Raw genomic sequence first — 25,536 nt, forward strand, 5'->3', positions numbered from 1 at the left:
ATACAGTAGTACAATAATGCTACTCATAACCAACACAACAAACGAATTATAGATAAACCTTTAGGTTCCAGAATAATCTTATCACAGACTTATTGTTCTCTTTATCATTGCATGTGTATGCAATTGAAATAAAAATAAAATGAAATATTCAATTATTACATATTACACAGAGGCTGTACTTTGAGTAAAGTTAAAAGTTATTTTACAAAGATTAAGGACACATTATTATTATCGTTTCATTAAGTTCATTACACATCCTTATAAAATATGGCGTAACAATAACAGCTTGCTTTATGTTTGCCAAATGTTTCCACTGTTGCAGCTACTGTATGTCGAATTTTTGCTTTTTATTTTTGAACATGCGGTTCATGACTGGTATTTAAGAAAACTTGACTGGTCATGTGATATTATGTAGATGTCATCAATTCTTAGAGCTCATTTATTATTCAAGAGCTATATTAATACGCTCGCTGTTTCCATCTCTTCCTTTCTCATTCTTTTTTTTTTTCTCTCTCATTCATTTCCAAATCTGTAGGGCAGTGTAACTGCATATATGACTATATGATGTTGTTTATTTATAATGGAGAAGAATATATATCCATCCCAAAGGTCTATGCATCCCCTACATGTGGCCAGTGAGAATCTGGAGGGGATCTCCTTGTCCCCAAGCATAAGGAGAAGACCCTGATTACTTTCCAGCACTGTTTCCTTCACTGTTTTGCAGTTATGTGTGCTTGAGCCTTGGCAGCTGGATCACGCTACATGATCAAAGACATTTTGAAACAATCACATAAATCATACCCTCTATAATATTGTAGTTTGCATAGTAGTTAGGCCTACATAATAAAAATATCAGACACTGCTTCATATTTCATTACCGCTATATCTCATTCCCCTGATAAATGTTTTTAATAATGTTTTTAATCTAAGACAGAGACAAATGCAAAGAGCCTCCTCTAACAAGAGGGATGATTTTTCATCTGTGTTCAGTATTCCTCAGAGCCACAAGAGTTGTCATTATGAGGGACTATAATGATTTTTAATATAACGTACAAAGAAATATACTGGCCTGGTGGCCTGATGGCTGCCCATGTATTTGAGATTCCCCGAAGGAGCAAACAGAAGGAGGAAGAGGATGCAGTTTCATATTTCTCTGCAGTGAATAACTGCACGATAACCAAAAATAAGCACGCTATTAGAGTGGTGGGAATATTATGTTCATGTGTCTCCACTGTTCAGAGAGCTAAGCTACTTATATATATAAATGTATTAGTATATGCATTTCTAATAAGAATAAAAATAAATGCAAAATACTATTAATTAATAAAACTAATACATTTTGTTTACCATTTCTTTTACGTTACATAGTCATTTATTAGAAACAGAATATTTTCATTTTGATTTGATTTGTTATTTTCTTTTATTGAGACTCGTGACCTCTAGATTATTTGTTTTGACTTTGACTGAATGTCGTATGACCTGAATGAACGAGTCTGTCAGTGTATCGTGTCCTCACGCACCTCGGCCAGCAGATGGCGCTGTTACTGCGATCATTTGACGGAGGAACAGCGTTTGCTTTTGAAGGGAAATTATGATTTCATTTTTGGCTTTAATCACAAAAAAAAAAAAAAAAAAACTTTTACATTTTTGTCTGTATTAACGCTAACATGACAATACAAAATAATGTGTCCACTTTAACAGGGCACCAGTGCAGCCTCCTCGACTAAGTAGCGTATTGATTTCAACATCGGACTGGAAATCCAATCTTCTTCCCAATACCGGGGAACACACACACACACACACACACACACACATAAGCATCTTTTCCAGTGTAGAAAATAGTATTTGGCTCACCCAAGCCCCCCTCCTCCCACCCACTCTCTCTTCTCTCTCTTATTCTCCTGTTCATGCCATATCATGTGCAGAGAAGCACAGAGAACACAACCCGTGCATTTCACACGGACATCCAGAGAAGAAGAGAGACTAGTACAGAGACGCTACAGTAAACTGACATTACAGCAGCCACGCTTCTCTCTGACCGCATTTACAGTCCAGATTCACAAGAGAGAGAAACAAAAGTTGGCAGAGAGACCTTTGCCTGCCTCGCGACCTTTTTTCGTCTACTTTTGAAAGTGGAAAGGCACCGAAGCCATGCTACAGAGAAAGTAAGTTTCTTTTTTTTGTATTTTTTTTTCCAGATAATAAACTCCCAAATGTGCTGAAGTTATGGCAGCGCTAAGGCGTAAATTCGGAGAGGACTACCAGGTGGTGAACACGAACAGAGGCGCGACTTTCCCGAGCGCCCCGGTCAAGAAGAAGCGCCAGCGCTTCGTGGAGAAGAACGGACGCTGCAACGTCCAGCACGGGAACCTCGGCGGAGAGACCAGCCGCTATTTATCCGACCTGTTCACCACGCTGGTGGACTTGAAGTGGCGCTGGAACCTTCTCATTTTCATCCTCACCTACACCATCGCCTGGCTGGTCATGGCCTCGATGTGGTGGATCATCGCGTATATAAGAGGGGACTTGAATCACGGCCACGACGCTTCGTACACTCCGTGCGTCGCCAATGTTTACAACTTCCCGTCGGCGTTCCTGTTTTTCATTGAAACCGAGGCCACCATTGGGTACGGTTACCGCTACATAACCGAGAAGTGCCCCGAGGGCATCATCCTGTTTCTGTTCCAGTCTCTGCTGGGCTCCATAGTAGACGCGTTTCTCATCGGCTGTATGTTCATTAAGATGTCCCAGCCCAAGAAGCGCGCGGAGACGCTCATGTTCAGTCAGGACGCGGTGATCTCACAGCGAGACGGAAAACTCTGCTTAATGTTCCGCGTGGGCAATCTGAGGAACAGCCATATGGTGTCCGCGCAAATCAGGTGTAAACTCATAAAGGTGAAAACACACACCGCACACCTACAGCCCTGCTTGGCCTTTAGTTGATCTAATTATTGCTGCGGCGCAGCCACAAAGAAGCCATTTGTAAGAAAGACACCGGTTATTTTAAATATGATCATTTTCTTTGACTGCAAAATAGTACATTTACATTAAAAGCTTTTTACTGAACATGATGGGATTGTATTGAGGTGACTGCATATTATTACAGTTCCAACTTATTCAATTGGCTATACCCTATAATGTCATTTCCAGCATACAAACATGCCAAAATTTACTCTGACAATGTTACCAACCAATGCTGTGGTCACTTAATATAAAGACAGCATGCATAATTTTTTTTATTAGTAACACATTAGTTACATATGAATTTTTTTACTAATTGGTATGGTTGCTTGTTGCTTTAAATCACCAAACTGTTTAAGAACTGTTCCTTCCCATTCATTCATTAATTCATTCACAGTTTTTTAGGGTTTTGTGACAAGATGCAATATTCAAATGACTTCTAGTTATTAATCCCACTATTCACATAATTAATATATTGTTGTTGTTGTCAGTATATGTGCGTAAACAGGTTATGGCGCAGCGCATTTATTTTTGTTGTTTTTATTTTAGCTTTAGAGTGTTGTATCATTAAGTTTGATTTATTCAAACAAAATGGTCTGTTTGATTTTTTTAAGAGCTTTCTGTGTTTAAATATGTTATGTGATGTAGGCAAGAGAATCCCTTTTGACTGTCAGAAATTTAGTGAACTTTAGTGTTGTTTCATTATAGCAAAGTGTGTCTATGAAAAATAGTTGGCATGGTTAAGTGATGGGGCAGCATAGACCATAAACGCGACGTGCAGCTGTAAGATAGCAAAGCTGACAATATGTTTTTCATATTGTGTAAAACTTACAATTTCAGAAATATCAGAATAAGTAATTATAATATCGGGAAGTTACTATTTGCTTTTTTTTTACCAGGAAAAGAAGAGGCTGCTAACAAATATTTTAATCATGTTTTGCATTGCTGAAATCAATATTGTGTAGGAATAACTAGTCTTATCTGTTACTCACAGAAAGTTTAATACGTTTTAAAAGAGTGGCATGATTTTTTGATGCAGTTGTATGTATGCCAGTGTGAATATTAATAACTTTTGATATTGAGTTTCTCTGGAATGGCAGTCATAAGATCTGAATTTGTCCTCAGAAGTGCACTGTCGTCTTTCACAGAAAGCATATCGAGCAAAGATTTTTGCAAAAAAGTGACAATCAAGGGACCGGTGAAAAGTGATTTAGCAGAAAGTCAGTACAGCGGAGAATTTGAGGCGCGCGAGTACCTCTTTCACAACTGATTACCGGGTAAATGAAAAAGCTTGAAGTTTTATTATTGTAATCTCGACATGGACAGCCACCGTCACAGTTCAACAAGATGAGACTCCAGTTACAAAAGGCTCAGATAAGAGAGTTTTACAGACGGCTAACTATGTCCAACATCTGTCACTCGTAACCAGTGACATTTAAACCGACCTGCTCGCTAATTGGAAGGTGGTTCCACGTCAGTGACATTTCTCTCGGTTTTAGAGGGTTCGTTCCAAAATGCAAAGAGAAAAGACAATGTCTCTAGGTTTTGAGCTCATAAGCCTCTCTAAGACTCCTGCGAGAGCTGAGGTCACAGCCAGAGAGATGCCGGAGAAATTTGCATTTGCACACTTGTGAAGGAGGATTTTTTTGTGGCTTACAGCCTCGGGCAATAACTTTCAGAGCCTTAGAAAATTTAGCAGAATGATTTCCAGATGTGCACGTGAGAGCACAGCTAGAGATGTACGCAATGTATTCCGAGAGGGAGAGGAATCGCTCGTCAATGAAAGCTTTTTTTCTAGATGAAGATGCTTACATAACAGCTCTAGTAGAAACATACTATGCATTCTTACACTGAGCTTTGATGCTACTGTGTGCTACTGTCTGTCTGCTGTTTCATATCAGCTCGGTCAACGGAAAGGCTTAAAATGAAATGAATAAGGCATGGAAAGCTGACACAAGGATGACACATTCACACAATAGGACTTCCTCCTAGTAATTGATGAATAGGACTGTCAGCCAAAGGCCGCTGATAAAGTGAACAAAGAGGTCAGTGTTGTAGAACTGAACTTTTATGGCCCATATACTTTGAAATTGTGTGATTATCTGAAGCTATCCCTTATAATAATGTTAAAATAACTGATCTCGGCCTGCAGAACAATTATAGAGTCAGAGCCGGTGAATATTCTTAAAAGATACGGATGGATGACCTTTCAGGCCGACTACAAAAATCTTTCGCAGAGCTCACACTAATTATCTAGTGCCAAGTGAATGCTGTGATTGATTAAGAGTCTTTGGTCAATGGCGTCTGACTTTTAATGAAGCACACTGTCAGTTTAAGCTATGCTGAAGTTTTTCTCTAGATGAGGGAAGAAGAAGAACAATGAAATATAAACAGGGAGAGCAGAGTAAGTTAGTGAGAGATGGTGAAAGGTTTACCAGAAGGGTGTGAGGTTGGGAAGGCATCAGGGAACACAAACAAAATAGACAGTGAGAGAAAGAGAATTGGATTTATTGGAAGTAAAAGGAGGGAAAATAAAGAAGCAGAAAACTGACTCAATAAAAGGAAGAGAGCGATGAAATGTGATCATAAATTAGAAAGAAGAAATCTCTCTCTCTCTCTCACGTAACCCTACATCTTTTCTTATCAGTATTTTTTTCCTTGTGCTTCAGGACTATTTAAGCAGCCAAGAGTCTTTTATCTTTAAAGAACCCACAGCCAGAGAACCAAAGATGTGGAATACGAATACCATAGGTGTCAGAAAATGTAGAACATAAGTGGTTACAGAACATATATATACAATATATAATATATATATATATATATATATATATATATATATATATATATATATATATATATATATATATTTATATATTAGGGTGTCACGATACACAGCTGTCCCGTTTTGTTTCGTACCTCGATAAAAATAAAATAGGCTACAATAAAAAGTAGGCTCGGTTTCTTTTCATTTACTTTGAACAGATAGTAGTACAAACTAATTTTTTTCCACTTAGATGTGAAAATACGAAATATTATATTACATCATGTTATATATGACTTGCAGTTCATGTACATATAAATTGCATAAATTATTGAAATATATTTGATTCAGTTAACAGATAAACAAGGGGAAAATACAGTGCAACAGGTAATGTAGCCTATTTATGTTTAGATTCGGTCCATTTTTGTGATATTCTCAATTCTCAATTTGTTTACAGAAAGAAAACTCAAACGGCAGAAAGTGACATCTGTATTCTTTGTAAGACATTAAGTGTTTAAAGTTGAATCTGCTGGTAAGGATCTGCTGAAGTGATCCGCTTATTGGTTCAGTGTTTTCCTTATGTTTTTTTTATGGGAAACAACTTAACGTAAAACATGCATGTTGCATTTATATTCTAGCTTCATCCGCTTGCCTGTACAAAACATACATCATCCCTAAGGTGTTTACTGAATTTCACATTTTAATATCTGTGTTTTACTACATTACTAGTTCATGCAAACTACATAAAAAATAAGGAGTAAAGCTTTGTTTTGCCCTCCAGGAGGGCAAAGAGTGTGAAGATGTCGCATGAAAACTATCGATACAATAAGTTTTTTTTTCTTTCTTTCTTCTTTTTTATAAACAATAATAAAAAAAATACAAGTGTTGAAGGAGGCTACTTGACACACAAAAGCACTTAACATGTACCTATCTAAGCTGGCATTGCTTTCTTTGTTTTAATCACATACAAACCAGCTCTCCCTTTCGCTCTACTCTCTCTCTCTCTCTTTCCATCCTGCCAATTTTTTTGTTAAAGCCGGCATATCCAGTCCATTTAGATTCAGGCGCCCACACACACTCACACACAGTCTCAGTCATTCCCAGTCACCTTTTGTCAGATCATGTCTCATCATGCCGGATAAACAAAGCAGAAACATTTCAGTTGTGCTTTGATATTATTGATCATGCATTTATAATTTCAACTGTGAGATGCACTTTTAAAGGGGCATACTTAAATGTTAAAATTGATCATGAAGGTTTACAGTGGATCCAAGACATATGTGTGTGTGTGTGTGTGTGTGTGTGCGTACTGTACTTGTACATCATTCACTGCAAATAGATGCAAATAATACACTAGAGACGATCACACCAGACGGACACTCTCAACGTTCATCTTATGTTCTCTCTAACATGCAAACATAGAGACATTGCACTAACCTTCAAATTCTCTTTTAAATCAACCAAAAAACACTCTCATGTAAACGTTAAGCTATATTTGATGTAAAAGAATGACAGAATTACCTATCCCTGTAAAACTTTTTGCATGTTCTATTGCTTATTGTTCTTTCCATATCCTCTAATTTGACAGAAGCATTGAAATATAAATGTTCTTCATATTTTTATTGTATCTTCGGTTTTAAATGAATGAAGTGGTATCTATAACCTTCCTCTCACCTAATTCCAGTTCTGAGTCACTGTCTCTATTGTTTGTGAATTGATGAACGGAGAATACAAAGAGAGGGTAGAGAGAAGAGAAAAAAAGGACAGATGAAAAGAGCAGAAAGATGAAAGGAGACAAAGATCGTTATCATAAGGGACAAAAAAAGAGAAAAATACAAGGCATAAGTTGGGAAAGAGTGGGAGACAGAGATAGAATTGAGACACAAGAGCATTCTAATGCAACATGGTAGAAATAAGGAACAATGGATATCTCTTCATCTTGAGTGAGGTTCTGGGTTGAGTTGAGAAACATGAGCAAGATTAGAGAACATAAGAGCACCACAATATGAATAGAACAAGACTAGAATATTGGACGCATGAGAGTACCACAATATGAATAGAAATAGAATAGAATAAAATATTGGAGTGTACAGCAATATGTACAGAAAACTATGGAATAGACTAATTAAATAATTATTAAAAATAGATTAAAATATTTAAATACAATAGAATAGAGGAGAGGACACCTAAGAATGATAGATTAGGATAAAATAGAATAGAATAGAGCATTAACATATTATTTATTTATTATTTCTTAAACAAATCCCCCGGTGTTAAGACATTTATAGCTTAATATAATGTAAATTATATATCTTACTGAAATCTGTAATAGAAACCAATGAAAGGTGTACGTTATTTACAAAAAAAGACAACTGTTTCTGGACTATGGGGGGCGCCATTATTTTATTTGCACAGTACATTTTGTGTTAATGATGTGAAATGGTTGCACTCGGTGAGCTACTGGCTCTTTTTACTGCAACACAACTCAGAAGAATCAGTTCAGAAAATAAAATTCTGATATTGTGTCAATTTTGGTTGTAACTTTCAGTCAAAGGGCAACAAAAGAAGCGATCTATGACTTTGCTAGCCATTTTCTTAGCCATAAGAGTGGGTCAAAATAATGGGAAGATGCCTGTAGACAACTAAAAACTTCCTAAAGACCTAAAAGTATTTGACTCTTTTAGTAGACCACAGCCACCGAAAGAGCTTACAAAAGGCTGCAACAAGAAATGCTATGACATCCCAACAGGATTTAAGCATACAAACCCCTTATTATTACACCGCAGCCACTGGAAGATTTTCTTATTGGGTGATGTCATTACCCAGAGAGGAAACCCATGTACATTGTATGACTGAATATTTCTGTCTAAACACACACACATTGATCGTGATGACAACAAAGCGCTAATTGTGCAAGCAACCTCATAAAAGCTGAGGAGAAGCCCGCTCCCACTGCACTTCAGCTGGATCTGTTTGATCTCATTTAGCGTGTCTTACAGCGAGAACAGATGTTTGCTCTTGTGGAAACAGTCACATGTGCGCTGTGATGAATGAGTTAATTGCTGATAATTCGATTACAGGAGACAGGCTTTGACTCAGGTTGACTGTGTGGGTGTGTAGTGTGTAAAGGTCTTTGTGTGCTGATGTGTGTTAATGCTTGGCAGTATATTTGACAAGAATGAAAAGGTTTAGAATTACTTATAAGGTTCATGTACATAACCTCAAACCGATTGAGTGTATGTTCATAGGACAGGGCATGCTGGGAGCTATTTATGCCTTTGTATGAATATGAATGCTTTGGTGTGTGTGTGTGTGTGTTGCAGGGCTAGCAGTGATGCATGAAATGTGAGGTGGACAGCATGTTATTTGTCTTGTCACTGACAGGCGTTGGGGACATGTGACCCAGCAGTGATACAGATGGATGAGTTTGTTACGGACACACGCAGGGGTTATACGTGTATGGCCCTCAGCAGTATAAGATACCCACTAAGAGGTGCACATTGCATTGTCTGTATAATGCATGAATGCATGCATTTTACTGGCTAATTCCACAGAGAAGAAGAAATAGAAGGGAGAGAGAAAAAAATGCAAGCCAGTTTGAATTACTCAGTAACAATTCAGTTCTGCTAACACTGAATAGATTCTGTGAGATTCTGACTCAATGAACTGTGCACTCTTCTAAAGGGTTCTATAGAATTGATATAACAATTAACATAAGTGTAAATTAACCATTTACTTCAACTACTAAACTTAAGTCCAGGTTCTGTCTTAAATTTTGAAGTATATTTAAATGGGATCTGGGAAGTTAATTAAAATATATTAATCTGACCTGAATCATGTATTGCAATTTAAAAAAAACTGAAATTGGAATTTTGTTGAATTGATTTAATGGGTTAAAGTAGTGTGATTAAATATTGATCAAATCATTTTACTGCATTGCATAAAAAAGAAATAAATATAATGTCATTCTGTAGAGTTCAATGGAATATATCAGATAGATAGATAGATAGATAGATAGATAGATAGATAGATAGATAGATAGAATAGAATGTGACTGGGTAGAAGTGATGTGTTACTCAGCTGAATCCTATTTTATTCTGATTACACTGGTAGACCGATTACATCTTACATTTCTATCTTATAGTTTAATTTTGGTTATAGTAGCACCCTGTTAAGTGTGAAGTCCCATTTATTTGTGAGCATCCTCCCCTCCCCTCCCCACAGCTCTTCTGTCAAAGCCACTGTGAGTCAGAGGAAAGCAAAGCAGTGAAATCCCAGCTTTTATTCACCCATGCACATGACTGAGTCAAACGGATGGCTGCTGGTACCTGCTGCAGAGGAAAGAGATTTCGATCCACCTCCTCCTGTTTTCGCTCTTCTTTAAGACTCGCTACGTTCTATCTCTCCTCCTCTTATCCTGTGGGATATGAAGAAGAATGACAGGTTTGATCTGGCAGCTCTTTAGTCTACAAGGCACACATAAACAAACTCAGATAAACGTTCAGGCACTCAGATGCATTCAAATGGCCATTTGAAAAATAGCTTTTTCACTTCAATCACAGAGGTGTCGTTTTTAAGATTGCTTCGGCTCTGTCTAGCTGTGTGACTTGGACAACGAATACAAAATTAAGTTGGGTACAGCCTTTAGCTTGATGTCAATCAGTGTTAATGTAAGCATTAGAGCTCATCAGACCCGTGTAAACATCACATCACTTAACATCTTACTCAAATTAAGTAACTTGCTCATTTTAAACAGTTTAAGATTACCAACGCTGCCCACTGTGATTTAGTGAGAATGCGTGTATTTAGCAGCATTTTCTTAAAATTTGCGGGAAAGACCATGTGTATGATTTGCTCGCCCTGCTTCTTGAACTCAGTAATCTGTCTTTTAAAGCTTAATTTAAAGAGACAGGAGTAAAAAATACCATTGCCTAGAGTGGATTTAAGAAGCAGAAGAAAGCACCAGAATGTTTGTGCTTCAGTACAGCTTGCTGGAAAAAAGTGTAATCCCATTCATACTCAATAACACAATCCTCCCAATGAACCCCACATCACGTGTACGACAGTGGTGGCCAGGAGGAAACTGAACATCAGAGCAACAATCAAAAGAAATCTGACAGGTCTGTTTGAAAAGGAGGTGATGTTCTAATATTTTAGTTTCTCGTTGTTGTAATAATCTTTCTGCCCCGGCACTTGCATTCAAAATACATTGGGAGGATAGCTCCGGGCATCATCCAAATATCCTCCTTCTAACAGCCCAAAAATAGCAAAGATGGCATTATGTTTTAGTAGGCAGGAGTACTGTTAGAGAAATAACTACAGTAACACTTTAGTATAGGGACCAATTCTCAATATTAATTAGATGAGCATTAGCATGCATATTATTAGTGCTTATAAAGCACATATTCTGCATGACCATATCCATAACCACATCCTACCTGGTTTCATGGTATAAACGTACATTGGTGCATTTTTTAGCATGACACAAAAGTACATTAGTGCAGTTTCCAAAAGAAATCCTAGAGGCAGTAAAACTCTGACACATTTTATATAATTACCAGTGTTTCTAATTAAGCATAATTTTACTTGAAGAATATCATATTATGACTTTACAACAATATTAACATGCTGGGAGATTTGAAAACTGATGTTCATGTATATGGGTTTTCATAGACGGGAGATTTACTCGGTAGCTCAGGAGTTGAAAAGCTCTGGTTCGAATCTTGTGTAACTACGGTTTGACTAAACAGTTCAAATCTGCGTAAAAGGAAGTAGAAATGGCACGGTTGCATCAACAAATGCCTTTTTATATTATTTTTGCATTTGTTAACACTATCGAGTAGGTTTAGAGACATCAATACATCAATACATATTTTGGTTTGTTTCTTCAAAATATATTTTTTTGTATCTTAAAAGAAAGGAAGTCATACTGGCTTGGAATGAGGATGAATGAAAGATGAAAATTTACATTCTGTCATGAACTATTCCTTTAAAAAAAAAAAAATACAAATAACACCAACAATAAAAAACAACACAAAGTAATAGCGATGGCTAACTTGTAGATAACTACAAAATAACTATTATAAATAATGTTCAACAAAAATGATTCCATAATCATAGCAATTCTCCTCTAGTGCAAAAAAAGGTGAACAACTTTATAGTGATATTAAAAACTGAGCAACATTTAGCTACAGAAAAGCAGATGTTCACTCCAATTTATTTTTTTTAAAATAAGGTCTCTCATGCTCACCACATATGCCTTTAAAGTATAGAATAAAACAGTTATATTGTGAAACATTATTACAATTTAAAATAATTTATATTGAACAATTTTAACATGTAATTAAAATAGACGCTAATTTGATCAATTTTAAAACCGGTTGTGCTGCTTAATATTTTTGTGTAAACTGATACTTTTTAGAATTCTTTAATGAATAGAAAGTTGAGAAGAACAGCATTTTGTCTAAAATGAATGGCACCACCCAGGACTAATTAAATGCTGCATTACTTCTGTTTTTACTTTACTTTGCTTCATGTTTTCACAGTATATGCTACCGTATTTTAAAGAAACTTAGCTACTGACACACTACCACCAAAAATAGCCAAGTTAATGCTATACTACTTTTTTGGGAAGAGCTATTAACTCCCCAAAAGCAATCCAGGCAATGCCAAACTGATATAGTGGGGGATGGAAGACAGGAGGGCTGCTGAATAAGAAGCAGTAGGCATGTCAATTTTTGGCAGGGCGTTTGTGTGTGTGTGTGTGTGTGTGTGTGTGTGTGTGTGTGTGTTTGTGTGAGCAGGGATACACTGGATATAGGTAGTTGGTGTGATGCGACTTCATGGTGGAAGTGCTCCTTGTGGGTTGATAGAGAGTTGAGGAGACACTTAGTGCTGCTGCTCCAGAACCTCTGTGTGGGTGAAGGTTGTATATCTGTGTGTGTGTGTGTGTGTGTGTGTGTGTGTGTGTGTGTGTGGGTGAGTGGGATGGTGTGATTTCAAAAGTATGTTTATATTCTCTATCTCTCATTCTGAGGCGGAAATGTGTTCACAGCCGAATCTGCTGTATGCGTAGAAAGAGGTTAAATAAAATCTGACATCATCAAAAAATTTTTAGCATTTTAAATTAAATAATTATAAACACTCAATATGTAGTTTTTGCTAATTGTTGATCTGTTCATTTCTCACGCCGCAATCAATATAATTAATCAACCAGCCTTACTGGTTACTGGATCAATTCCACATTAAAGCCTTAATCAAATCAATTGACCATGCAATGCATCTGATCAATGTATGGCTAGTGGTTCTGGCATAAAAACAAAAAACACACCTCCTATCATATACTGTCATGAGAATTAGACATCTGTGTGTCATCTTGTGGTGAAATTTCCCTCACTGTCTCTGATTTTGTAGCTAGACCAAGAATGTGTTTGTAAGAGAAAGTACAAGACAAAGAAAGAAAGAGCAATAAGAGTGAGATGGAGAAAATAATGGGGTAAGAGAGAGATAGAGAAATGTCATACTGTGTCTGTATGAGCACTATTAAATTTTTCTGCTTGGGCGCACTGGATGTAGGAGTGATAGGCCCTGTCCAGCAAGCCTTTCCTGCAACCAGAGTTCAGACTCACCTAGCAACTTGATAGATTCATCACATGATTATAAATAAATCTTTATCTCACCATATTGGCTTCAGCATGTCAGAAACGCAGATTTTATATGATATTATTTTAATATTATTTTACAATTTTTACTGTATTTCTCAATTAAATAAATGCAGCCTTGGTGAACATGTGTATTCTATTTTGATTAAATAGAGAATTTTATGACTTAAATTTAACAGCTAAATTTAAAGAAAATCTATTTAAATTTAAATTTAAAAATATTATAAACTACAGGGGTTAATCAAAAAAGAGGGGAGAAAGACGCTTCTAAAATCTAACTTATATTACTTTCACCTTTGTTTTATGCACTTGTATGTAAAAAAAAGTAATAAATAACATTAAAATAAATTAAAATAGACAGAAATATTAGCAATTTGACTATGTTTATTGTTTGTTTTTAATCAAATAAAATAAAAGCCTTGGTGAACATGTGTATTATATTTTGTTATGAAGGTGAATGGTATGACTTAAATATAATAATACAATTTTTTATAATTTTAGAATCTAAAGTGGAAAGAAGGATGAATAAAGTGACCGTTCCAAGTTCTATGTTATCCCCTTTTCACCTTTGTAGCTCTTAATGCACTTTGGCTGTATTTAGAGACTGTCTTGTGTAGTTAACATGGAATATGATTCTATTTGGAAGCTTTTTAATGCCCCACTGAGCTCCAATGTTTTAAGTAATGGGCCTATTTATAGAGGGTTGTTGGTTTACATCCCATGAGGCTGTTCTACAGCTGTAGGGCCCTTTGGAGACGCTCTTAGCCTAAACAGCTCCAGTAACACCACTGCGCTGAGAGTGGATGATATGGAGACTTGCAAGTGAGAGGACATCCGCTGAACGTAAGACCGCTTCCCCCCTACTTTGTATTCAGAGCAACATTTTCGAGAAGAGAATTAGTGCGTGAGGCTTCATCCTCTGCCTTTCCACATACAAACACAAACCCCAAGCGTTAAAAAAAACCTAACCCTCACACTGGAGTTTTCTTCTTTTCCTCAGTTTGAATTCGCCCTGTAAATCATCCGGTCTTAAATTTCACTAGCTCTCTGAACAGACGCTCTCTTTATCGTCTTAAATCGCAGCTGAAACGACACAGTGCTTTGTAGGCATTTTCTTATCCCACCCCAGCCTCCTCCTTTGCTCCGTCTGTGTTTTATTTCACCGTTCTGAGCAATCATGCTTGTCAGAATTCACCATTCACTCCATGCCAGCCACAAAGACTCTCTCTCAGACAGCCTAAAGATTCCCTCACACACTAAACAGCATGAATATTTCCCCCAGTTTCAATATATTCTGTTATTTCAGGTCTGATTACCATGCACTGTATACAGCAGAAAATTGGAAATATACACGCTGACATTCTTCTTTCAAATTTCCTATTTCCATTTCCATCTTATATTTCTCATCATCATTTGTGATGTCTTTTTTCCGATTGATTGTTCCTGCTGTAATTTGTCTGGGATATTGATGTTTTTGATGTGATGACTTCACTGTGTCCCACCAGTCCCGTCAGACCCCGGAGGGAGAGTTCCTGCCGTTGGATCAGTGTGAACTGGATGTAGGCTTTGGAACAGGCGCTGACCAACTCTTCCTGGTCTCTCCCCTCACCATCTGCCACGAGATCAATCCCAAGAGCCCTTTCTTCGACCTGTCCCAACGCTCGCTCATGAACGAGCAGTTTGAGATCGTCGTCATCTTGGAGGGCATTGTAGAGACAACGGGTGGGTAGCATCTTTCACTCCAAACCTTCTCTAGAAACAAAATCTGGCTTAATAGATTAGATCACCCCAAAATTAAAAGTAGTGTATGATTTTCTTCTTTCAGATGAATCCAATCAGAGTTCAATTTTAATATAAATATAAAAAATTGTCGTTGCAGTAGGCAGATGTTTCCGTTTAACAGTCCAAAACATGTTAAATAATGTATCTCCTCTTGGCTTCGAAATCGACATATTTCTTTACAAATCCTTGTTTTGTGTTTCTAATTCAGTCTCTCTCAGCGTTCATCACTAATCATGCAACGGCAACATCTTACGTAATCTGTCAGGACTGCTTCCGGTTGCTTCAGTCAGCGCTAGTGATAGAAAAGTGTTGTTACGTTTCAAATGTTGATATTTATCTCACATATTATCTCGCATGGATTCAATAAAGGAGGCCTTTATCACCCCCTGGATCCATGTGGAGCACATTTTGTTAGATTTGTGCTCACTTTATTATTTTTTGGACTGTTAAAGAGAAACACCCACATACCTAAGCAACAACAGAGCTTAGAAGGGCCAGGACGATTTTTAATATTACTTCAATTGGATTTGTGTGAAAGAAAGCATAAGGCTTGAGTGTTTAAACCTAGGATTTTTGGTTGAACTATCCATTTAGCACAAGTTAAAACACATGCATAAATTTTCAGTTATTTTTGCAGTATTTTTTGAACTAGTTTCCATGTTCAAAATACAGTTGTTTATGTACAAGTGTTCATCAAATTTATTCATGTTATGCTTTCCACCACACAGTTTTTTTTTTATTTATTTTTTAAAGACTTTTTTAATGGTAGTCTTAAATAAATTATTTTATATTGCTTTAAGGTTTTATGTTGTTAGTTCTTGTTGTTACAGTAGTTTTTTCACATATGTTTTTGTATTATGCATAAATCTAACTGTTTTTACAAGAACAAAATTAATTTGTAACTGAAAATTAAATTTTTTCAAGATGTATTCTCTGAAAGTAAGTCTTATTCATATTTGCTTCTCAAGTAAATTGATCTTCTTTTAATGGCATTAAGGTTTTAATGGAAAACATGACACAACTACTAATTGGGGAAAAAATAGCAGGGTGTTCATTTGTCATCATTCATCTTCATTTATCAGCTCTTACTGAAAAAATCACTTTTCTCACACTTTCTTTGTACTTTTTTCCTTGTAAACTCTTAATACTTGGTATTCTTCCTCACACCCCCTCAGTCTGAATGGATGCAGTAGGTACAGTCAGGTCAGTAGGGGTGATGAGGTTGTAATCTCTTTCTGATTGCATTATCAAGAGATGCCTTCTGGATAATATGTTGTTGTTTTTTTCAGTCACATGCCTGTCAGTTTGATGTATGAGCTTCAAGCCTTGCTCGATTTCGATCTGTTCCTGGTGTCTTTCATGCAGGCAGAGTGCAAGGAAGTAAAGGAACTGAAAAAGACAGGATAGGATTTTCTTTTGAGGTTGTGAGACTAAGAGAAAGCGACAGCGGATCTTTTAGCATTTTTCTTAATATACAAATAAACAGAAATATAATTAGAATTTGCTTTCCTGTCTCTATCTCTCCCTTAAAAAAAATTATTAATTTAACTCATCTCCATTTTATTGGTGTTTTCTAAGCATTGTTATTTCTAGTGGCCGTATTTAGGGTTAGGGATATAACAATAAAATGAAATGGATGAAAGGATTATCTCGCTCTTCTGTCTTGAGCTAGTAAGCGACAGTGATATTTTGGTAGCAGTTTTATTTGTATTTATATTTATTTTATATATTTTTATTATTTATTTATTATTTATTTATTTATTTGTTTGTTTGTTTAATTACTATAGAGGAATTTATTTCAGGTTTTTAGTATTTTAGTGCTTAAACTAAACAAAAATAATTGTATTGTCTGGGCAGCAATCAAAAATAAAGTATGTAGTTTATTTTGTTAAAGAAACACACACAACTCTCTCTCTCTCTCTCTCTCTCTCTCTCTCTCTATATATATATATATATATATATATATATATATATATATATATATATATATATATATATATATATATATATATATGTGTGTATATGTATATATAGAATTGAATATGTATATATAGAAATGAATAAAAGAGGCACAAAAAAGGAAATATTAATAAGGAAAATCAATTAATAAATAATCAGTAAGCAACCATATATTAATAGTTATTACTATATGTATACTATAATATTACTATAATTATTCTTGTTAGTTCTTTCACACTAACCTTTCAGAAGAAAACAGGAAATTGAATTCAGCTTCATGTGTTATGCATTGTTTCATTGTAAATTACCTCTGATAAAATGAAACAACTTGCAAGGGGCCTTTCAATTTGAACTCTCGCTCTCTCCAGGAAATAATGTCAGACGGAGGCAAAGCGAGGAAGGGTATTACATAGCAACTGTGTTAGTGATGCCCATTATTACAGGTGTAACAGCAGTGATAGGCACATTTAAGCATATCAGTACACACTAGAGTAAGGTTCTTTGTTAATAATTTATTCATTTGCTCCTTCATTCAGTAATTAATTTCTTGTCAGGCCAGTGTCGGGGCAAACGGTCATGTTGTGATGTGAAACAGTTAACCACCCTGCTGATGGAGAGCTGAAGCCTGTCATGTACTCATAAGTGCTTATTGATCCACTAAAGCCCTGGACACAGACAGAAATGTCAAGTGAATCATTTTACACTGTGGTACGACACAAAGCCACAGCTCTGTATCACTTTAAGGGCTTTGCGTGAACATTTGCAGCTCACGGTTGTAATTTTAATTTCCGTCTTCTCTTTGCAAACCCTAATAAGAAACAACAAAGAACGCAATATATGTGCAATTTAGTCAAATAGACTAAACTCATATGTGAAAGCGGGAAGCGTGAGGTTTCCTTTAATCAATACCATAGATCAGACCAAAGGATACGACAGACAGACTCTAATTATGTATGCCGACAGAGTGTTGCGCAATCAAGAGTCTTACTGTGAAGACTGTGAAATTTGTCTTGCTTTAAATGAGAGCTTAAAAAGCTACTTTCAGCTGAACTGCAGTGAAGCCATTGATACGTTTGCAAAACCTCTTCTAGCATTGATCCATCATTTAAGCCTTTAGATGAAGCCATGCCACCCCATTGCTCCCGCTCAGCACGATCTCTCCGGCAGCAAAATATGGGATTTTCAGTGTGATTAATGTCACATAAACTGGCTTAATTACATGGGATGATGTAGTGCCAGCAGAAACGCTCTTAGAGAATGAGTTGTTGTGATCTTCATCCTTCATTTTTGAAAACTGATGCTTGTTCATGTTTCATATTAGGTGCTGATAATTAGTAGGCTATTTAATGATAATTATTTAACCATGAGCAGGCCCACACAGACGCTCCACAGACACTGATACATTTTTACATATCCCCTGCCTTTACATATTTATCTATTAAATATTTGATGTTTATGTAATGCTCTCAAAGCCAGTTTATTGCATTTTGTCATGTTTGCATTCAATCTAGGAAAGTAGAAATTTTCCCTTACGATTTGTTAAAAGACTGCAAAAGCAATCCTGGGTCTGATATTCATATCACAACAGCAAGAATGCTGATAAACTGAATATCACTTGTGATGTTTAGACCGACGCAACCTGTGCTCATGTGATATTACATTTTTAAACAGTTCAATAAACAATATGTAACTTACATTTTAGACAATGTTTCTAGATGGTATTTTGATCCACTAACAAAAATGGATCAATGGTTTCAACAAATTGTTTAAAAGAATGATTCAGTGTCTCAATTATATTTATTTTCTTCATTCATACTGTACATGAACCAGTGTTTTTTATAAAAATGTTGAGTGAATACTCCAGTGGCTAATGATTACTTGTTCGGTACAGGAATGAATCAGTGTTCTAAATAAATCAGTTGAGCAAATGATTCTGAATAACCAGTGTATTAAACAAATCAGTTTTTTTTTTACAAATTAGTAGAGTGGATGAATAACTCAATAACTCACTTCATAATCATTGTATTATTTCTGTGATGAAACGGTGTTTTAAACTAATTGGTTGCAAGAATGATTTAGTGATTACAAATAATCACTTGTCTTGTTCAAACATGAATCAGTTTTTAACAAATCAGTTGAGTGAATGATTCAATGACTTACTCGACATCAACCATGATTGAATCTGTAGTTTTAAAATTAACTGATTTTGTAAATGATTCAATGATTCTAATCACTAGTTTTGCTCGATCATGAATCAGTGTTTTGGTCAAATCATTTGAGTTGAATTATTATTTAATGACTCGCTTTGGTCTTGAATATTTCATTGTTCATGACATATTTACAAGACACGCTAAACCACCTGCTGGCATATGGACATAACCATCAAAAACACAGACACTGCAATATCCCCACCACTACACAGACTGACAGTCGCAGCCAATTAAATCAAAGGAATGGAGCTATTGCGTAATATAATCATGTAGCCTAAATGCCGTTCTGTTTGTAACGACACGATTGCTACTTCAGCATGACAGCATACATTTTCCATCTCTCTTTTTATTTACTGGTTTGTGCCCATGAAAACAATCATTTCAGTTCTGCAGAAAATGAAAACGCAATGCATTCCATAGGTTGGCAGTTGTTTAGCAATTACTCTATTGATTGTTTTTAATTTTATTGTCTTCTCAACTGTGGTATAAGCGAAAGAGCATGGCCCGGCCGTGTAAAGCTATGGCTTAGGCTGTGTTTATGACTCACTGAATGGCCCTCTGGCTGAATTATGATTGTCTTAAACTCTGCCTTGCATGGCCTTCTCACGCACATTATGTACTGAGTGTCTGTAAATCACATTCATGGAAGTTGAAGGAACAGGGCAATGTAAATCTTTCTCATGGCCAGGCTAACCTGACAATGAAAGCCTCCTTATTTGCAATACATTTTGAGCATAAACCTTTCTTCTTCATTGTATGCTGTTCCCCACAGGTATGACATGCCAAGCTCGCACATCGTATACAGAAGATGAGGTGTTGTGGGGCCACCGCTTCCTGCCCGTCATGTCTCTGGAAGAGGGCTTCTTTCGGGTGGACTACTCCCAGTTTCACAGCACTTTTGAGGTTCCCACGCCACCTTACAGCGTGAAAGAATACGAGGAGAAATCCTCGCTCCCCTCCCCACTGCTCACTCCGCACCGGGAGCGAATGTTTTCCATTGACTGCCTGGAAGCAGGGGAGGAAGGGGTGCATCCCGGAAGCGCCTCTTGCAAGCTGCCCAGCAAACTCCAGAAAATGAGCTCGTCTGGTAGAGAAGATCTGCAGAGGAAGGTGCTACGCTTGAGCTCGCAGCAGTCCGAGAAAGCTTCGAGCACGGGGGACCTTCCTCTTAAGCTACAGCGCATCGGCTCCAGCCCTGGGCAGGTTGACGGAGAGGCACGATTCCACCTCAAAGCCCTCAAAGTGGGTTTCCAGCCCATGGCCATGTCCACGGGGGACCTCCACCAGAGAAGTCTGCCTCCCACCCCAGCGGCCATCCCCACACACCCCCACGGTCCTCCACACACGCCGGGTGGCCGTCCAGAGGACAACCTGCCTCCCAAATTAAGGAGGATGAATGCAGATCGCTGACCTAGAAGTGCTTTTAAGACTTTCTCCTAATCTGAGAGCGGTTTTCTGTGTTTATGTACAATGAGCATGGGCAACTACGTCCAGATTAGAGCTAAATTATTGTTTTGTTTGGAACTAAATAAGGACTCTTGTAGAGTAATGGCAACATGTCAGGAATTAGCTTTCTGACTGCACAATGAATGAATATTTGCATTGGCTTGCACTGCAGAGAAAATGTAATAATGTATTTTCAATTAGTATTTTTGACTTCTTTTACTGTAGAGGGTCTAAAATATTTTAAAAACAAAATATTTATTTTAAAACGTTAAATGCCTAAAGATCCTGGGAACAAGATACATTTGCTTAGAAGAAACACATAATATACTTTTAAACATTAAAGGTTTGGTGTCAGTAATATTTTTGTTTTGTAATTTTTTAAAGAAATTAATACTTTTATTCAGCACTGACTGTTCTGGTGAGCTTTTTTAATCTAAATCCTAAAAAATAAGTATTGTGGTATATCCACAGAAATACTGAGCTGCACAACAGAACTGTTTTCAACATTGATAATAACTGTTTCTTGAGCAGCAAATCAGTATGTTAGAATGATTTCTGAAGGATCATGTGACACTGAAGGCTGGAGTAATGATGCTGAAAATTCAGCTTTATCATAACAGGAGTAAAATAATATATTAAAATAGAAAACAGTTGTTTTAAATTGTTATAATATTTCACAGTGGTACCGTTTTTACTGTATTTTTGTTCAAATAAATGCACCATTGGTTGACAAACAAGAACATAAAATGTTACTGATCCCAAACTTTTAAGGAAAAATACACCTAAATTAAAGACATTTTCTTTGAAAACAAGCATCTCCTGCATTGTTGATTCTCAGAGAATGCTTGATTGTTTCAATGATTATTTTAGATATTTTTAGGTGTAATTAGAACAGAAATACTTATTAAAAATATAATGTTTTGCAGTGTGAGAACTAGGTGGAGGTACATAACTAGTAGAAAGCACGAGAGGTAATATTTAATTTTTTTTTTTTTATTATTACTTTTTGTTGTTTGCTTCTTTCTTTTCATTTTTTCTTTCTTTCTTTCTATGAGAAAGCACAACGTTCCATTACTGTGATTTGAATTTTTTAGTTGTTTACTTGTGACTATATGGTCACCAAGTGTGTCTCATTCACACTTAATAATATCACAAATATACAGAATTACAATATGTGCATGCCTACTTCTCGTCTCTAGCTGTGTATCATACAACCTTCTGTTATCCCTAGTTAAAATGAATAAATTCTATTCAGCTGCAACATAGTGTGTGTTTAGTAGTCTCTCTGGTACAGAATAATCAGAGATGTATGAATTCAGTTGAATATTTTAAGACATATACATCTCTAGTACATACAGCTTTAAAGTTTAGGATTTAATAGTCTTTTATAAAATGCTCTCTTGTGACGTTTTCTTTAATGCACAAAATGTCATTACATTGCCATTAAATAGAATGCATTATGCTGAATTAATCATGACATGCTCAAGTCCAAACAGCTTGTTCATTAATAATGTCTGTAGAGTCTTGTACTTTAATTAAAAATTAATGCATCTGTAGAAATGTTTAATGACCATTGGATTTTGACACTGGCAAAGAGAGAGATTCAGTAACAAATCATCAAGTGGATACAACACGCTTCTTGTGACATGGAAACTAATGGAAAACAGTTTCCATCAGAAAATGGAAATAGAATTCATAAATTCAGTCAATGCATTAAAATCTGACGATGTCAGGATGCAATCATTAGGCGGGTGACATATTCATATTCAAACAATCTTTCTGTCAAACCTTGTTTGCTGCGTGGGGTGAACTTTTGATGCCCCAATCATTATCCATGGTGAGAAAGAAACGCATTAAATGCCCATTTTGTCTCAAAATGATCCATTAGAGCTTTTGCCGTGATTGGTTGAGAGGATAATCATTGTGGGGCTTACTGGTGATTGAAAGTGTAGTGATTGGTTGACAGAGTAAGTAATTAGAGGAGTCATCGGGTCAGACAGGGATGGATGAAATTCCATCAAAACACATTTAGATCTGAAAGGAAGAATGATCAAGGAAAGAAAAATAGTGTGCTATTAATGGCCAGTGGTTAATTAATGGTTAAAACACATCCTCTTTAAAACAAGTTCTTTGGAATATAACCTTGCTGTTTACGATGGTTTGATACAATATTTTGTTTTTTGAAAAACATTTATACTTCTTCGCTAAGCAAACTCATTGATTAAAGTGTTGTTACCATTAATCATGGCTTAAAAAACTGACTCTAAGTAGACAAGCTTATAATTATTTTTCCAATGTTAATAAAAACTATTAATAAGTCAAGAATACGGAATATTGACCTGAAAAACCGAAAGAAAGAAAGAAAATGGTTCGTACCATGGACAGGGCCGTGCGACGACTGCTTGAATGAAAAGCATGTCCATTTAACACTTCTGCTCTGCAGAAAATAAGTGAGAGAGAAAAGCTGAGAAGACACTGAGAAGGGTTGAAAGGTAAAGATTGAAATACAGGAGGGACAAAGAGAGAAAAAGAGGTCTCCACGGACAGAGCTCAGATGGCGAATGAGTTTCAGGTTTCACTGCAAAAGTGACATATTGCCGGGACACAGAGAGCTAAGAGGTGAAAATTAAAGATAGGAGACAAAAGTAAACAGTGAATTATTGAGAGAAGGTGGTGGGGGAAGAAGATGGATGTCTGTGCACTTGTATTTATGGGGAAAAACAAATCACATGTGTTAAATTATCAAAAAGGAAGAATTCATCTCCTGTGGTAATTGACCACAAACACTCAGACCTAAATAACTACAGAAACTCATGTCGCGCTGTTTCATATCTTCACCCTTTTCATATTAAAACAGGTGTGGAACTTCATTCTTGAGAGACTATCCAGACTACATCATGTTACTCTTTTCATCTTTTCACATCTGAGTTTCAAAAATGACAGTTTTCTCCAGCTCATCTCTCACAATGTCTAAAAACTGAGGAGACTAATAACGCTGACAGACTGCTGGTGTAAAAATACTTCTGACATTAAAGTTTCAGAAGAACTTGGGAGGGTGAAGGAAAGGAATAGGACGTGAAGAGTCAAACTCTCTGAAAGATTTGATGAAGGTGAAGGATTCATCTGGACAGAGAGACAGCAGGGTCCAGCAGCAGACAGACTTCTCAGGCCTGACTACCTGAATGTCTCTCAGGAGTAGTTAATAATCAAGACCAGTAATGATTAACACCATCTATTACACTGTGCTCTGGAACATTCAATACTGTTAGGTCAGTCTCAGTATTTGGTATCGTTAATATTCATCGTCCATGGCAACACTGAGTCTATATATATATATATATATATAGAGTGATTTGTACACTGTAGTGGATTCTTTTGGTCATAAAAGTCTAAGGCTGATGATACACTGAGAAACTTTTTGAGCAACTTTGGAAAATGAGACAAAGGGCCCACAGCTGATTCAAAATATCCAAATAGAAAATTGCTACCCAGTGTCAATGGGAAAGTGCCCGGCAAAATTGCTTGATAAGTTGCCCGTGTATCATCAACCGAAATCTAGCTAAAGTCTAAATTTAACTTTTCACTATAGCAAAACAATATAGGCCTGATTCTAATTATTAAAGAAACTAAATGAAAATTTGTTTAAAACTGTTCTTCATCAGAACAGATTGGACATTATACCACTCGCTCACCAATGCGTCCTCTGCAGTGCTGTCGGAATGAGTGTAAAAACAGCTGATAAAAACATTATTATCTTGTGAAATGCATGTTTATAATAAAAGTGCCATGTTTGTATTTTTAAAAAAAATCAACTTCCAGGATTTGCTTACATTTTAATTCACAAAACCTCAGTGATGGACTAGTTTGGACTCTTATTCTGACGGCACCCATTCACTGCGGAGGGTCCATTGGCGAGCAAGTGATGTAGTGCTACATTTTTTATTATCAATTAAGAATTTTATTTCAAATCCATTCCAGTGAAGAAACATCTACAGGTATATCTTGCATGGACTGAGAGTGAGTACATTTATTATGAACTAATCCATTATTTAAAACAGTAAGCCCCAAGAAAGTTTCAAGATTATAACAGCTAAGGGGCATCGTCAGAAAACCTTACTGCTTAGAACTTTTTTGAAAATGTATTGCTTTTATAAAATGGTTATTCTATATATGTAGTAAGGTTTCACAAAATAAAGTGTAATAATATTAATAAAAACATTCTTCCACCGTAGAAACAGTTGTGGTTGCAACACAGTGGTTGCCAAGCAACACAAAAAGTAAATATAATTGGTTTTTATTTATTTAATGTATTGCATTTTATTAATGACTCTAGATTGTGTGATCAAATGCCAGTCTTTAAATGATCTCGATTGATATCAGAAATTTTAACATCAAATTCAGATAATAATTTGAGAACACTGTCCTTAAATATGGTTATAGACCAAATTATTTTGGAGTGAACATTATAGTCTACAAAGCCCAGTTTAGAACACAGACAACCGCACTTTGTCTAGAAAAATAAATGTTTACCAGGAATCGCTTCCGGCTTTTATTTTCCTTCTTTGAGAATAGTCAGCTGTTGTTACACACCTACAACCCTAACTCCATCCCAAAACAAGTCTGATCATATTTGTGTTCACATCAGTAGAAAAGATTTTATATAGTGCACATCTCGTTAAGAGCTCTCTGAATGCATCCAGGGCGTATAAACATGTGTCTCCGCTGTATCCTCAGTGAGTCATTAGTTAAGGTGAGT

At 36.3% G+C, this 25,536-nt stretch overlaps 1 protein-coding gene across 1 annotated transcript; it reads left to right on the forward strand.

Moving 5' to 3' along the window:
• The first annotated feature begins 1,655 nt into the window (after positions 1-1,655).
• kcnj19a (potassium inwardly rectifying channel subfamily J member 19a) lies at positions 1,656-22,270 on the forward strand. Its single transcript, XM_043235009.1, has 3 exons — positions 1,656-2,895; positions 14,889-15,105; positions 20,107-22,270. The coding sequence occupies exons 1-3, from the start codon at positions 2,227-2,229 to the stop codon at positions 20,742-20,744; spliced, it is 1,524 nt and encodes a 507-aa protein (XP_043090944.1). The 5' UTR covers positions 1,656-2,226; the 3' UTR covers positions 20,745-22,270.
• The last annotated feature ends 3,266 nt before the right edge of the window (positions 22,271-25,536 follow it).

The sequence above is a fragment of the Puntigrus tetrazona genome, chromosome 3, assembly GCF_018831695.1.
Source record: "Puntigrus tetrazona isolate hp1 chromosome 3, ASM1883169v1, whole genome shotgun sequence".
Lineage (NCBI taxonomy): Eukaryota > Metazoa > Chordata > Actinopteri > Cypriniformes > Cyprinidae > Puntigrus > Puntigrus tetrazona.